At 41.9% G+C, this 14,899-nt stretch overlaps 1 protein-coding gene across 1 annotated transcript in view; it reads left to right on the forward strand.

Moving 5' to 3' along the window:
* The window catches only part of megf10 (multiple EGF-like-domains 10), a 34,517-nt gene extending 22,993 nt beyond the window's left edge, over nt 1–11,524 (forward strand). The window contains exons 9-25 of the mRNA XM_041059538.1: nt 834–1,046; nt 1,673–1,847; nt 3,071–3,191; nt 3,322–3,485; nt 3,607–3,709; nt 5,578–5,724; nt 5,997–6,131; nt 6,282–6,410; nt 6,573–6,701; nt 6,829–6,957; nt 7,060–7,188; nt 7,363–7,590; nt 8,066–8,178; nt 8,300–8,420; nt 9,182–9,226; nt 9,325–9,534; nt 10,383–11,524. Coding sequence (XP_040915472.1) covers nt 834–1,046; nt 1,673–1,847; nt 3,071–3,191; nt 3,322–3,485; nt 3,607–3,709; nt 5,578–5,724; nt 5,997–6,131; nt 6,282–6,410; nt 6,573–6,701; nt 6,829–6,957; nt 7,060–7,188; nt 7,363–7,590; nt 8,066–8,178; nt 8,300–8,420; nt 9,182–9,226; nt 9,325–9,534; nt 10,383–10,549 — 2,458 coding nt within the window. The 3' untranslated portion in view covers nt 10,550–11,524. The remainder of the gene's footprint in view (nt 1–833; nt 1,047–1,672; nt 1,848–3,070; nt 3,192–3,321; nt 3,486–3,606; nt 3,710–5,577; nt 5,725–5,996; nt 6,132–6,281; nt 6,411–6,572; nt 6,702–6,828; nt 6,958–7,059; nt 7,189–7,362; nt 7,591–8,065; nt 8,179–8,299; nt 8,421–9,181; nt 9,227–9,324; nt 9,535–10,382) is intronic.
* The last annotated feature ends 3,375 nt before the right edge of the window (nt 11,525–14,899 follow it).

The following is a 14,899-nucleotide window of genomic DNA, read 5'->3' on the forward strand; positions in this document are numbered from 1 at the left end:
TTTATGAGTAAATAAGGGTTTTAGGAAAGCCAAACATTACGGTATAGCACTCCTTGGAACTGGTGCTGGCTATGGCCACACCCAACCCACTGGAAACCATTAAACACTGCTCATTGGCAGCACTTGGCAAGAATGTGGATGATATACTGAGAACAGGATTTAATCAATTTAACAGAGCTGTCAGCTGGAATTGATGTGCGGTTGAGCTGGTGTCTGGTATGGTGTTCAATACAACATTTCTCATACAACGTATGACGACTGTCAAGTAAAAGTTCTATAAAATCCTTTAAGTACGAACAAATGATTCTAGTTCTGTTCATATCAGCCCTCTTCTCGTCTTCCTACCTGCTCTAACTGATGGAATAAGAGCATGAGATGATTAATGCTGAAGTATCAGTGTGTCAGTAGCATGTTACCTGCTGCAGGTGGATCCAGTCAGCGGGTAAATCTGAGGTGAAACCACGTGAGAAGTTTAAAGGGGAACTATTTGATGGAGCTGTAACAACTCATGCATGTCTGAAATAGGACCCTGACTACACACTGCTGTGTGTAAGATGTCAGAAGAGCTAAAAGGGTTGGAAATCACTGGTTTAATCTTAACGATGTGCTGTATTTTGTAAGCTAGTTATATTAGCCATTATGTCAAAAATTCATCTTAAAAGTAACAAGTAGCTAAAACTGTCAAATGAATGTCAAAAGTCAAAAGTACTAAAGTAAAAGTTTGAGCATGTAGGTAACACACATTTCTTAAACATAGTTAATTGTTGTTAATTAACCCTCCACCTTTTCCATCCATTGACCATGGATATCGCTGCGTTTCTCGCCGTGAACAGGTGCCAAGACGAGTGTCCAGTTGGTACTTATGGTGCTGGCTGCGCAAAGAAGTGTCGCTGTAAGAACAACAGCAAGTGCTACCACACCAACGGAATGTGTCTGTGTGAGCCAGGATACACAGGGGAGATCTGCGATGTCCGACTGTGTCCTGAAGGACACTATGGCCTCCGGTGTGACAGGAAGTGTCCGTGCTACGCCCAGAACACACAAAGGTATGCACCAAATATTGTTCCAACTTTGGCTTCATGGCAACCATCCATCCATATCCATGTTCTATACCACTTCTCTTAATGTTGATCCTGTAGACAGCTGACTGTTGAGGGCCAGTGATCAGTTAGGCTGGCACAGCTGGCAGGCTGCATGTGTCCCTGCGCATGAACAGCTGTTCTGCTGCTCCTCAATGGCACTGCTGTGTCAGGTGGAGCCAGCTGTCAAGTCAAACACAAGCACGAACAAATACAAGCAGGTTCCACCTGTTGCACTGCAGATAATCCCTGCTCGGCCGGTGTGGAGTGAAAACATCATGAAGACTTTTGAGTCCATCAGTATCAGACATTTTTACTCCAGGTGTTTTTTTTTTTGTTTTTTTTAACTCTGTTAGAGTTCTGTTACCCTGAACAAACTTGACGGGTCCCAGTTTGAGTCAGGTTTTGCTGTGCACCCTCTCAGAGAAGGGAGAAACAGCATACTAGACCCTTTAGGCCCCTGACCCTGTAAGGGCCAATAAAGATTCAGTTGCTGACCGATTAGAATCCTAAGCAGACCTACAGTACGACAAACACTAAACAAAGTACAATCTGTAACTATGCTCCGTTGCTCTCTCTCCTCTTGTCACCAGCTGCCACCCAATGTCAGGGGAGTGTACATGTAAGCCCGGCTGGTCCGGCCTCTACTGCAATGAGACGTGTACCCCAGGATTTTACGGCGAGTCCTGCCAGCAGGTGTGCCAGTGCCAGAACGGTGCAGACTGCCACAGCGTGACCGGAGAGTGCATCTGCGCTCCGGGCTTTACGGTAAAACTGTTTTCTAAGTCAATGAATGCTTTAAATCACATATCATTGTTCAAATTCATGACGCTTATATGGGACAGTATATGTACCTTAAAGGCGCTGTCAGTGAAATATGGCTCTTTAGCAACATCTAGTGGCAGCAGTTAGAAACGCTGGCAATTTCAACACATGCTGTTTTCCTACCTTTCTTCAGGACACTGTGTACATCCCATACAGAGGTCTGGGAAAAAAGCAAGCAAACGAAACATACACTCGGTGGTCAGTTTATTAGGTACACCTAGCTAATACAGTTTCAACAAAAAACTTTATATATATAAAACTTTATTTATAACCCCTAAAGCCGCAAATTGTTCTTTTCATGTCTCTGTTTCTTTGTGGATTAAATAAAGGGGATAAAACGTGTTCATTAAAGAACTCAAGGGAAGTTTATAGATTTGCTTTTTAACTTTGGGCAGAGCCTAAGCTAAATGTTTCCCCCTCGCTTCCAATCTTTATGCTAAGATAGAAAAATGGGGGGAAAAAAAAAAACTAAACTAAAAAAAACAAGTTTCTCTCCCTAAATTGTTTCAATTATTTGTTTCACCCACATGTAATTTGATTTGATTGAAACAATTTCAATAAACCTCTTGAACAGTCATAATAAGGCCATTCATTTCATAGAAGGATCTTTGCTAAGTCAGACCTTGGTTCATCAGAACACAGTCAGGTTTCAGATGTCCAGACCATCGTGAGTTTACCAGCTCACGGACGCAGCGCTCACAGCTCATTTCCAAGTATGTTCTCAACACAGGCCTAGTAGACAAGTCCTCATTGTTTCCATATGCAGTGTATCTGCTTCAAGCCCTTTTTTGTCCCTCACAGTGGTGTTTGTCACGGAAACATCAGCACTCCATGGGAAACCAACATATTTCTCAAAGCAGAGATCTTCAGTATTCATGGTGACAAAGAAAGGATTTCTTTTTCCCCTTTGATTTTAAATAGATGTCTGTGGACCAGACAAATCTGATGGACAAGTTGTGGTTAATCTCCTCTATAAATAATATTCACATCTTAATGATGCACATACAGTAAAAGCTCTGGAGGGAGGCTTTAAATGGTAAATATATCTCTAGCTAATGGCATAGAAGACGAAGATGAACTGATCCTGTCTGTCTGAGCCTGCACACCTGAAGAATGACTGATGTCCTCACAGCCAGGTGTAACCCTGTTTGTTGACCTTCTCTCAGGGTCCCAACTGTTCAGTCCCCTGCCCAGCAGGGACACATGGAGTGAACTGCTCCTCCAGCTGTAAGTGTAAGAACGGAGCTCAGTGTTCGCCTGTGGACGGATCCTGCTCCTGTAAACCAGGTGAGCTGAAGACAAGAGAGAGGAGGAGAAATGTTGGATAAAAGAAGAGACGCTGAAAAATGATCATGATGCTAGCTACTGTTCAATCAAAAGTAAGCTGTGTGAGAGTTTGACCCTTTGTTTAAATCAGGGTGGCATGGGGTAGACTGCTCCATCAACTGTCCCAGTGGTACCTGGGGCCTTAGCTGTAACCTCACCTGCATGTGTGGCAATGGAGGATCGTGTAATGCCCTGGATGGTCACTGTACCTGTGCACCCGGCTGGAGAGGAGAGAAGTGTGAACTCCGCTGCCAGGTGAGAAAATACAGATGCTCTGAGAGCTTCAGTGCAGAAGCTCTAGTCCACTGAAAATGACTCAAATCATAGCTCTGACATTACAACCTAATATGTGATGATTATTGTGCGTCCTCCTCAGGATGGGACCTACGGTCTTGACTGTAAGGAACGCTGTGACTGCAGTCATGCTGACGGATGTCACCACTCTACTGGTCACTGCCACTGTCTGGCTGGATGGACAGGTAAGATAATGTCTACAGAATTCAGTTTGAACATAGCTCTGTCCAGAGTTTCGAAATACACCTCTGCACCCCTAACGCTCGCTGATGAATACGTTTTTATCTCAGCTTAATTCCTGGTTTCAGGTAGAATTTTGCACTGGAAATATTTCTTTGTGATCTGAATGTAACGACTGTGTTAAGCTTCCTGAAATCTTTTTGTTACAGTGTGGTTGCTGGGTTTGCTACCATGGTAGCGTAGGTGGCAACCTGCTCTTTATCTGGAAACACTGTAAAGAAGTACTTGGCACATGAATGTGGTTCAAGGATGAATGAAGAAAGGATGTGTAGTAACCTGTATGTGTGGTGATTTCTTCTGCTTTGCGTAAAAGCAAATGCAGTTTTCCTCTTTTTTCTTTTCCTTTCTTTTCTCTGTGTTCGGGTATAAATGCAGAATGTAGTCAGTATACTGATATCTGGTGATGCACACTTTCACGCTGCCCTCTGTCTGTGTGGACATACATACCAGACTTGCCTAGAAACATGCCTGCTTGCCTCCTCAAAGAGGCCTTTGTAGCTGCTCTACTGGGCTCCTCGCTGCTTCAGCCTGTAGCTAAGTGACAAAAGAGGGGGAGCAGAGGGAGGAGATGAGGAAGAAAGGTTATAAATTGAAGGAGTGCACAGCAGATCTGAGCTTCCTACTGAAAAGTTCAGCTCTGCTTGGGGACTCTCCGTGTGTTGATATACAGCCCTCAACTTAAATTCAAGAAAATAGCTGTCATTATAGGTAACAATAAATATGCTTGATGTTCTTTATTAGTAATATTCATTTCATTTAGCTATTTCAGTTAGTGAAAGTTCTCTACCCAATGTGTAGATCAAACGAAAAGAAAATTAAAACATTTTCATTCAGTCATTTCAAAATTCTTACATTTGGTCAAAAAATTCTTTTAGCTTTTACCCAAAAGTGCAAAAATATGGTTAATACAGACAATAAATTGATATAAATACATATATTTATACATAACTTCCCAGAACAACTTTAACCCTGGACAAGACCAGACGGTATGGCTGAGAGAAGCAATTTGTCCACAGTCAAACAGAAGACATTTAGAGGACCATTACTAAAATTCAACTTGTAGAACTGAAATCCCACATCTGGATCTTCCATGTGTGCTCTCGCTCTCTCTGTTCTCTCCAAAAAGTGAGAAGTTGTAGTTTTAAATATCCCACCATTCATTCTTGTCTAACGTATGCACTTTGAGTTATATAAAGTTTTACAGTAATGCAACCATGATTGTATAACTGTTTAACTACTGGGTGGGGATCATTTTATGATTAGCTGTGACTATATATGTGGTGGCAGAAGAAGAAGTATTTACTTCGGGTAGATCCTTTACAATACAGCAGAATAAAAATACTTATAGAAGAATAAAGCAAATTGTACTTAAAGTATTAAAAGTTAAAGTATTGGTTCTATTGTAAAATGTCCCCTGTGACTGATATATTATTCAAGACAACTTTTTAGAATCTGAATGCTGACATATCTTGGTATCTGGTCAAAGTGAAACTAGTATTATTTTCTTAATCCAGAATGGTTCTATATAGGGTCACAAGATAGATTTGATGAGTTGTGAGATGATTATTGAGGTAGAAGCATTTAATTGGCATCAAAGGAACCATTGCTAATCTGGTTTAAATCCTACTTTTCCATATGAACAAAAGTCAGATATGGAGTTCCACAAGGCTCTGTGCTTGGACCCGTATTCTGTTCACCTTATATGTGCTTTCTTTGGGTAACATTATTAAGAAATACCATACATTTTTTTATGCAGATGATACCCAATTATATATGATACTAAAAGTATCTATATTTGTGTGTGTGTGAGTAGGTATCCACTGTGACAGTGTGTGTGAAGAGGGCCGCTGGGGCCCAAACTGCTCCCGCCCCTGTAACTGTAAGAACGGAGCCTCCTGCTCTCCAGATGAAGGAACCTGTGAGTGTGCTCCAGGATACAGAGGCACCACCTGCCAGAGGAGTAAGTCCTACGTCAGCATCGCTGATGCTTGACGTTAAGAATATTGTTACTATTATTTCAGCTTCGTTCTTATTTTCAGTTTCTTATTTTCAGAGTTTTGTCTATTATTCCTATTAGTAATAAAAAAAAAACATTGCACTCTGCTAGTTAATAGCTGACATCTGGGAACATGATGACAACAGGTCTAACATCAGGTTAGAAACAAATGTGGTTAGAAACAGGTGGAAATAGCATGCAGATTAAATGAATTCCTCTTTGTGGTTTGCCTGCAGTCTGCTCTCCAGGTTACTTTGGTCACCGCTGCAGTCAGACCTGTCCACAATGTGTCCACAGTAACGGTCCGTGTCACCATGTTACGGGACAGTGTGATTGTCTACCGGGCTTCAAGGGGGCGCTGTGCAACGAAGGTGAGCGTCACACCACATCACCTCCAGCCAAGTTACCTTCACACTGTTCCTACTGTTACAAAGGCTTCAGAGTTAAACCCAGCAGTTATATTAATTAAAAGGGAATACCTTGAACATGAATGATTAACACACACGTGTCTTGGCGTACAGTGTGTCCCAGTGGCCGCTTTGGGAAGAACTGTGTCTGGAGCTGCAGCTGCACCAACAACGGCACCTGTAACCCCATCGATGGCTCCTGTCAGTGTTACCCAGGATGGATTGGCAGTGACTGCTCCCAACGTGAGCATAATTTTAAAAAAATTCTAAATAATATATAGTAGTTATGTTCTAACTGTTCTGTGTCGCCATGACATTGTGTATTCTAATATTCAGATATTTTAGCTGTGAACTGATATGGCTAAAGATTCCAATCACAAACATTATTTGGTTTTTGTGTTGCAGCGTGTCCGCCCGGTCAGTGGGGACCCAACTGCATCCACACATGTAACTGTCACAACGGAGCCTACTGCAGCGCTTACGACGGAGAATGCAAGTGTACCCCGGGATGGACCGGCCTCTACTGCACACAGCGTCAGTCACATACAATAAAACTTTGCTTTTGATGTGTGTGTGTGTGTGTGTGACACAACCTTTGTTGTTTATTTCAGAAATAGGGCGTTTTGATAGTATGTTGTGATGTATTATGATTTCTCTGCAGGCTGTCCTTTGGGTTTCTTTGGGAAGGATTGTTCTCAGACCTGCCAGTGCAGGAATGGAGCTGACTGTGACCACATCTCCGGGCAGTGCACCTGTCGCACCGGCTTCATGGGACGTCATTGTGAACAAAGTATGTTACACTGTCGCTGTAATTACTTTTGAATTAGATGCATCACACACTTTCGCTGATTTCAATGATTGCCTGTTTACCCGTTCCATATTTTATTTCCAGAATGTCCTCCTGGTTCGTATGGTTATGGCTGCCGTCAGGTCTGTGACTGTCTAAATAACTCCACCTGTGATCACATGACTGGTACGTGTTACTGCAACCCAGGCTGGAAGGGAGCTCGCTGTGACCAGGGTGAGGACTTACCTTGATACAAATGGAATCAGTTGATGCTGATAAATCATTGGCAGTCATCTCCTTTTTGAAAGAACTACTTTCTCAAGTTTAATTTTTTTTTAAATGATTAAATGATATAAACTCTAAAGTCTCTGACTCTAGTTCTGTATTTCCTCCTCCTCCTGCCTGCAGCTGGTGCGGTGGTGGTTGGCAGCCTTAACAGCTTGACCAGTGCAGCCATGCAGGTGGACACCCACCAGATCGGAGCCATCGCAGGGATCATTGTCTTGGTGCTGCTGGTGCTCTTCCTCCTGCTACTCTTCATCATCTACAGGAAGAAGCAGAAGGGCAAAGAGCCCACCATGCCGGCTGTGACCTACACTCCTGCTATGAGGGTCACTGCCGATTACACCATCACAGGTACATCCCAGGTTGTAGAGGCAGAGCTAAAAGGCGGGTGTTAAGAAAGTCCTGAAGCCAGTCAGGAAAGGAATTCCTCAGCCATGGTTTTGAGGACACTTCAAAACAGTTTCCTTGAACTACCTCCTCTGACTTTTCTTCCACTCCTTGTACCGACGCACAAAGGAGTACAACAGTTCATAACGATCATCCTCAAACAAAACATCTGCTGGGTCCATGGTGACTAGCACGCACTGTTACTACTGGTGCTAGCAGGGGTTACAGGAACACAAAGGACTGAACCCACATCCAGAGAGAGTTAGCATTTTATGTATCATAGACTGGAACTAAAACCATGGTAACGGTTTAGTTTTATAGTATGACCCACTTGATTCTTGATCTGTGCGATCACAGATTGATGCTCTGAAATCGCTGCTGAACTGACTCATCCAGTGCATCCTGGTAAGAGATCTTGTCACCTTCTCATTTTTTTCAGATGCTCACCCACCATGTGAGGCCCTCCCCAGCAACTACTTCTCCAACCCCAGCTACCATACTCTGACCCAGTGCATAGGCCCCCCACATGGTAGCAATGGTCCATATGGAAAGGTATGGAAGTGGAGTCTGTAGAGGGGCAAAGAGATGGCAGAGTGAGAATTCAGTATGGAATGTGTCTATTAATGAAAATTCTGATACGTTCCTTTAACTTTATTCAATAATGTGTTTTTAGGCCAGTAACAACCAGCTGTTTGTGAAATTGAAGAATGTGGATCAGAGGAAAGGAGCTCCTCTATCTGATCACACTGGTACACTGCCTGCAGACTGGAAACAAGGGGATTTCAATGAACTAGGTAAGTCATGGAATGCATTATAGAGAACTCATGGACATGGACAGTACTAATGCAGCAAGTTGGCATCCTTGTGTATTTGCTTTAAATGATAGAAAGCCTCTATTTCACTACCCCACTATAGACCATCACTCTGTAATTATTGGTGGACTCCAGTAAAGCTAAACTACAGGAAGAAGAGGTTTATGTAGTTTGTGGATTGTAGACACTTGAACACCATTGGATATGGTATTCCTCAAGGCAGCATTCTGGGCCCCATACTATTTTTAAAAAGCACATTTCCTTTGGGAACAAGTACAAAGAAAAAAAACAGTCATCTTAATATTACATAAGATATTTACATTTTGATTTAAAAAAAAGAGTTTTCAAAAAAACAGAGGCTGCATGAATTAGAACCTGATCGTTCTGTCAGTGGTCCCAGAGGTCCTGTAGGCCACAGATGGGACAGGAATCAGAAGACATTGCCACAGTAAACACACTGTGTCGGTAAAGTATGATACTTTAAAATGCTGCCACTGTACTGTCAGTGGGATACTGTCCACAATCCCACTGTTTCTGGGTGGAGATATGTCGTTATCTTACAACAGCTTACTGACAAATCAGTTATATTTGCATTTTAATTGCTACAAATGGGTTACTTTTCTCTAAACCCAGTTCTAAATATATGATGATATGAAGAACTCTTTCTTTCCAGCTGCTAAACAGTACTGACATTCACTGTAACATCCAATGACCTACCACATTTCCATTTTTCCTCACACCAGGAGCCTATGGAATTGATAGGAGATACATAGGGAAATCGTTACGAGGTAGGCTCTGGAATTCTAAAAATAAATGCTAAACAGTAAAAGTTTAATGCTGGTCTTAACTTCTCAGTGTATTCACTCCTCTGTCCGTGTCCATTCAGATCTTGTGAAGGATACACCCTATCATGCCAGTTCCTGCTCCCTCAACAGCTCTGAAAACCCATATGCCACTATAAAGGACCCTCCTCTACTCACAGCCAAAAACACAGAGTGCGGCTACGTGGAAATGAAGTCACCAGCCAGACGGGATTCGCCATATGCTGAGATCAGCAACAGCAGCCCCACCAATAATCGGAACGTCTATGAAGCTGGTGAGACGCTTCAGAGTTTACGTATGTTTTGTTGTCATGGTCAACACTTTATAGAAAAGTATGCTTCAGTTGCATTAACTGCATTGTGCAGTTCTACATCCAATCAGTAAAACTGACAAAACTCTAGCCTGACAGAAATCTAGTGAAAAGTCAGTGTAATTCATTACATTGATGCCAAAATCCTGTAAATCTAATATTTCCTGCTTATTGATTTCCATTGAGTAGTCACCAATTCAAGGTTTTGTGCAGCCGCTATGCCCAAATTCAAGAACGCACTTTTAAATTATGTGCTCCTTATAAACCACTATTTCTTTTTTCTTTTTTTTTTTTTTGGTTTGTACAAGTTGCACTAATCCATATTTTTATTTTCCTCATTTTAACACACAAATTACTAGGGAGGAACTCACAGAGAATTATCACTAGCACTTTTTTTTAGCTTTTTTTAGCTCATTGTTTCGGCCCACAAATTCAGCTCTCTTTAACCAGGTTTCCAGCTGCAGCAGGCAGATGTGAAGCAACTCTAATAAACCCACTCACACTAACAAGTTACTGTGCAGCATTTTGCAGCTAAAGAGTCAGATATCTTTTTCAGGAGTTGGTGGAGACCAAAAACAGAGCTAAAAGCTAAAAGGAGTGAATATTGGACCACATCCTGTGGACACAAACATGAATACTAAAGTTTCTCTGTGCCCATGTCTGTTTGAAGATGTCCCAATTTTATAATAAGGTTATATGTAAGTGTTGTGTTTACTGCTTGTTCTGCTGTCCGTAAGTGGGACTTTCCCTTTAAGGTTACATCTCATTTACTTTGTCTTGCAACTAGCCAACTCACCTGTCTCTGATTTCAGAGCCAGCTGTTAGCACCACCCTGCCCACTGGAGACAGCAATGGCGACATACAGTTTGGTCAGGATCCATACGATCTACCAAAAAACAGCCACATCCCCTGTCACTACGACCTCCTGCCAGCCAGAGAGAGTCCATCATCAGAGCTCAAGGAGCTGGACAGTGAATGATTGCGCAGAGACTTAGTACACAGACCACACAGGTCTCACCTCCGGTCAACAGCTCCAGCACTGGATGTTCCACAGACAGACACACTTTATACCCATGCTATACTTTCACTTGTTATTTGCTGTTATACTTTGATTTTATCAGTGTAATTATGTATCATGACTTCTTTATGAACAAAGTGGGTATGTAAGAGTTTGGAGGTACAGCTGTTTTATAGCATATTTTTTAAAGTGCTGTGAAGTCTTCATAGGTCATTCCATATGTCTTGGAAGTAAGTTGTACTTAAGGCAGTCCTTCTCAAATAGTGGGACGCATGTGACCCCAGCATCGCACCGGAGACGGAGATAATGAGACAAACGAAAGTCACCCGAAAGCTAAGACGAGGAAATATGACAAAGCGTGTACAGCGCTTGGCTTCACTGTGACTACGGTGGGAGACGAGCAAATATCAGTGTGTTCATTATCTATTTATAGTCGCAGGGGGGGCGAAATGCTTTTTTGTTCCTGGGGGGGGGGGCGGTGTAACAGAAAATAATTGAGAAGCACTGGCTTTAAGGTATGCTTTGAACAAGCAGCTTGTCTGATGCATTGTCCAAACTCTGGTAAGGGCAAAGGTGTTTCAACTGTTCCACACTCAAAGGCAGGCAGAAAAGCCTGCTGTCACAGCCTCCTTCTGACTGCCTCCTTGACCTCTCTCCAAGAACTCTTTTTTTTCTTTTCTGTGTCTTGTAGTCTCAATGCAACGAATCGTACAAATGGCAATAACGCACACATTCAGAACGTGGCAAGGCATTTGTGCTGTTGAACTTGGTTGCACATGTGAAAAGTAATCTGCCTCCTTTTCATTCCTCCACAAACTGTCTTCATTGCTGCAGAGAAGTGGGCACGGTTGTTGTTGGATGTGTTTGCTTTGGGAAGTTACGAAAAAACCCAATGCCGATGGAAAAAGGTGGTTTCAGATGCTGTTAAATGATCAGAGTACTACAGTCAAGCTGCTGACAGTGCTGATGTTTGTGCATAGTAATGGCATCAGATGTGGTCAGTCAGTATTCAGTTAGTTAACCAAAGGTACAAGTGCCATTTAACTATTTTTACCAGTGTATTTCAGAGCTCTGAAAATAGTTTTAATCTAAGTGGCAGTGAGCGGAGCCACCTCTCATTCCTGTTCCATTAACCTATACACTATATAGATTATTATGTAGAAGATGGTGTTTTCATTTCTTAAATAGCTTATACAACCAAAACCATGATTCACAAATTTAAAATCAGTCCTCCATACTGCTCAGTGGTTGTTAGCACCATACTGTGACACCTATTGCTATTCACTCTTTGCATAAGAACCTCATCTTCAGCTTGCTGCACATATTTATTATCTGTCTTGATAAGCCATTGCAGTCCATTCTAAATGATCATCAAAGGTAATGCAGCTGGAAATGCCAGCACAACACATCACAATCTGAATGCTTTCGGACCAGCCAGACTGCATACAAATTTTTTATGTATTTATCATATAACCACATAGCTTGTGGCGTGGTGTTGATACAGATATCTTTATCCAACAAAACACCTAAGAGTGTGGAAAGTGCTTTTTCCGGCTCAGTTAGCTTTTATGTGTCTGTTTGGATTCTAATGTTTGGGCTCAGCCAAATTGTCCGACCCCCGTGAGAGAGTCTCTCATAGTAGAACCACTAACCCAGCTGCTAAACAGGTACCCACACACAGACTCTCTCAAAGGGCCATAAATGTGCTTCCCATGACTGTCAGAGCTCCACCAGGCTGTCTTCTAGCTTTATAGCACTGTCCATGTGTCTCCCCATTTCTCTACATCCTGAAAATGTTCTGATGACATCATACTGAAAAATACGTTCAATGCATTCTTTTTTTTTTTTGTTTGTTTGCTCATTGTGTTGAGGTACTGAAGAACTTTGTGTCATGCATGAAATGGATTGTTATTTAATACATTATTAAGTTCTGTGTGGAAATTTAGTAGACCAAGCATGTAGCATGGTGAAAATGACCACTACTAGATGGTAAGCAAACGTCCGAATTCTATCCGGTGTGTGGATCAGCCCAGTATTTGTTTCACAAAGCACTTGTAGCACTTTCCACTACAGGGACCATAACCTGGGACTCCACAAAACCTGGATTTCTAAGAACCTTGTACAGTTCATTCCTTTTGTCTCCACAGCATTTTACAAACACATATATATATATACCAGAGACCAGCTTCATCATTTTTGCAAGGAACTTAACCCATAAACCGGAATCTTTTCCTGATCTAAACTTTTGGCTCTTCCTTCATAAATCATTGTACATTGTAGTTTTTCACCTCTTTTCACCAACTACTGTTAACAGCCTGGACTCATTGCTTTGTCCAACCAGGTGTTCTCCACTTTTCTTCTTTTTAGCTGTCCAGCTCCGTACAGTGGAATGGAGTATGGAGCAGACAGGGAGCACTGCTATCACACTTTAAAGTGCCTGAATTCTGAGAGCCCAAATTTAGTTCCACCAACAGTGGAAAGAATCAGAGAATGGCTTTGAGCATGGCTACATGTTAAAGTACATTACGTGATATTAAGTGTTAGGTTTGTCCAATGTCTCATGTCTCCAAAGCTGATATTCAGTCCATCACTAGGATTCATGACCTCCTTTGCAGAGAGTTTCCTCCGTTGACTATATTTAAACGGAAGAGCCCAACAAAAATATGTTTCTGAGTGTGATAAGAATTCGACTATAACATGATTACATCTTCATCATGTTATTACTTTACTCCAGTAAGCATCCTTATATCACCAAATTAACCAGTCATCTGTAAATTAAGACCTAGTCAATTGAGCGCAATTGATTTGTATTACTGGGCTTATTAAAGGGCTTAACCTATTTAATGAAATGCAAACTTAAGCTGGACTTTTGTTTTTTTTTTTTTGAAAGGATCAATGTAGCGGGAACGGTTATGAATCTGTAATAAACGTCGTATTTCAAATAGAATTGTTCATAACTGTTGGAACTTTAGCTTGATTGTCGTTTTTCTTTTCTGTCTTTCCTGTATCCTGAATGGGCTAAAATAGCAAACTAAGCTATTCTGAGCCTATTTGAAATGTTTGTAAAAATAATGTATATAATGTGATCAGGTCTGATGTAAAAAAATGTTAATATCACCCAGTGTCTTATGTCTGATGTAGAAACCAGGAACACGTTGGTTTATCCTGTAACGATTAGGTAAACTAAGAAACGCGAGACTCTTGTCCTGATATACCGGATTTCTTTGCTAATCTTTCCCCCTTTCTAATCTGCCACGATACTTTGCGTTTTAAATGACCACTAAAGGTGCTTTGCTCTGAAGGGAATTCTGGAGATTTTTTCCCAAGCATCATCTGTTATTATTTGGCTTTTAATTGGTTCTTTAATCCTCCAGCTGGGAGATCATTCACACACAAGCTTCCACTTGCATACTTCACAATAAGGTGACACTGATTTAAGCCACTGCTGCCATGGGATTCTATCTTTGATGCTTTTTCTTTTTTTGGGAGGGGGGAGGGGGGTTGTTTTTCATTATAGAGCTGTTTGTGCAAATGCTTTGGAATAAAATGACAATATGAGGAAAAGGTTTGCTGTCTCATGGAATTTGTGAGCCCCTTTAACACTTAAAGACAAGTCTGCAGGAGGCCATGTCAGAAGTTGAAAACGTCTGACAGTGACTCTTAGACACAGAAAACAATATCGAATAAAGTAATTCACACGTTGTCCTGAAACCTGCTTGTCTGTCCTGGAAAAGTTGACATCCTAGGGGTCTCACCTCCCGTCTCACCAGACTGGCTTCAGGTCAGAGGCATGGCTCCATAACTCCTCCTCCTCCTCCTCCAACCCAGCTGCTCATGGATGGTAGCTCCAGGTCCTGAGATGAAGACCATGGAACCCACCAAGCCTTTTAGCATTCAGCTCCAGTCCGCCTAGGCACACAGACCGGACAGTGCGGATCACTCTCAGCAGGCTCTCCCTCATCAAGCATTTTAGTCTGAGGCTCTTATCATGGACTTCAGAAATCCCTGGTTGCGTTACATGTTTTGATCTTAAAAAAACAAACAAAAAAAAAAAACATATTCCTGTGATCATGGATCATACTGTGTTCATTCACACTGGCTCTAATTAAATGATTGCACTTGTGGAAAGACTGTTATAGAGAAATAGAAGTTTGTAAGTAAGACCTTATACTGGGTGATCTTTACAGTGTGTGTGTGTGTGTGTGTGTGTGTGTGAGTGTCTGTGCTCAAAGCTCATTCGCTGTCCCCGTGCCTACCGCGCTGTCATGCGCGTTCGCAGCCTGTTCGAGTCAGAGTTCAGGAGCACTCTTT

Source organism: Toxotes jaculatrix, chromosome 16 (genome assembly GCF_017976425.1).
Source record: "Toxotes jaculatrix isolate fToxJac2 chromosome 16, fToxJac2.pri, whole genome shotgun sequence".
NCBI lineage: Eukaryota > Metazoa > Chordata > Actinopteri > Toxotidae > Toxotes > Toxotes jaculatrix.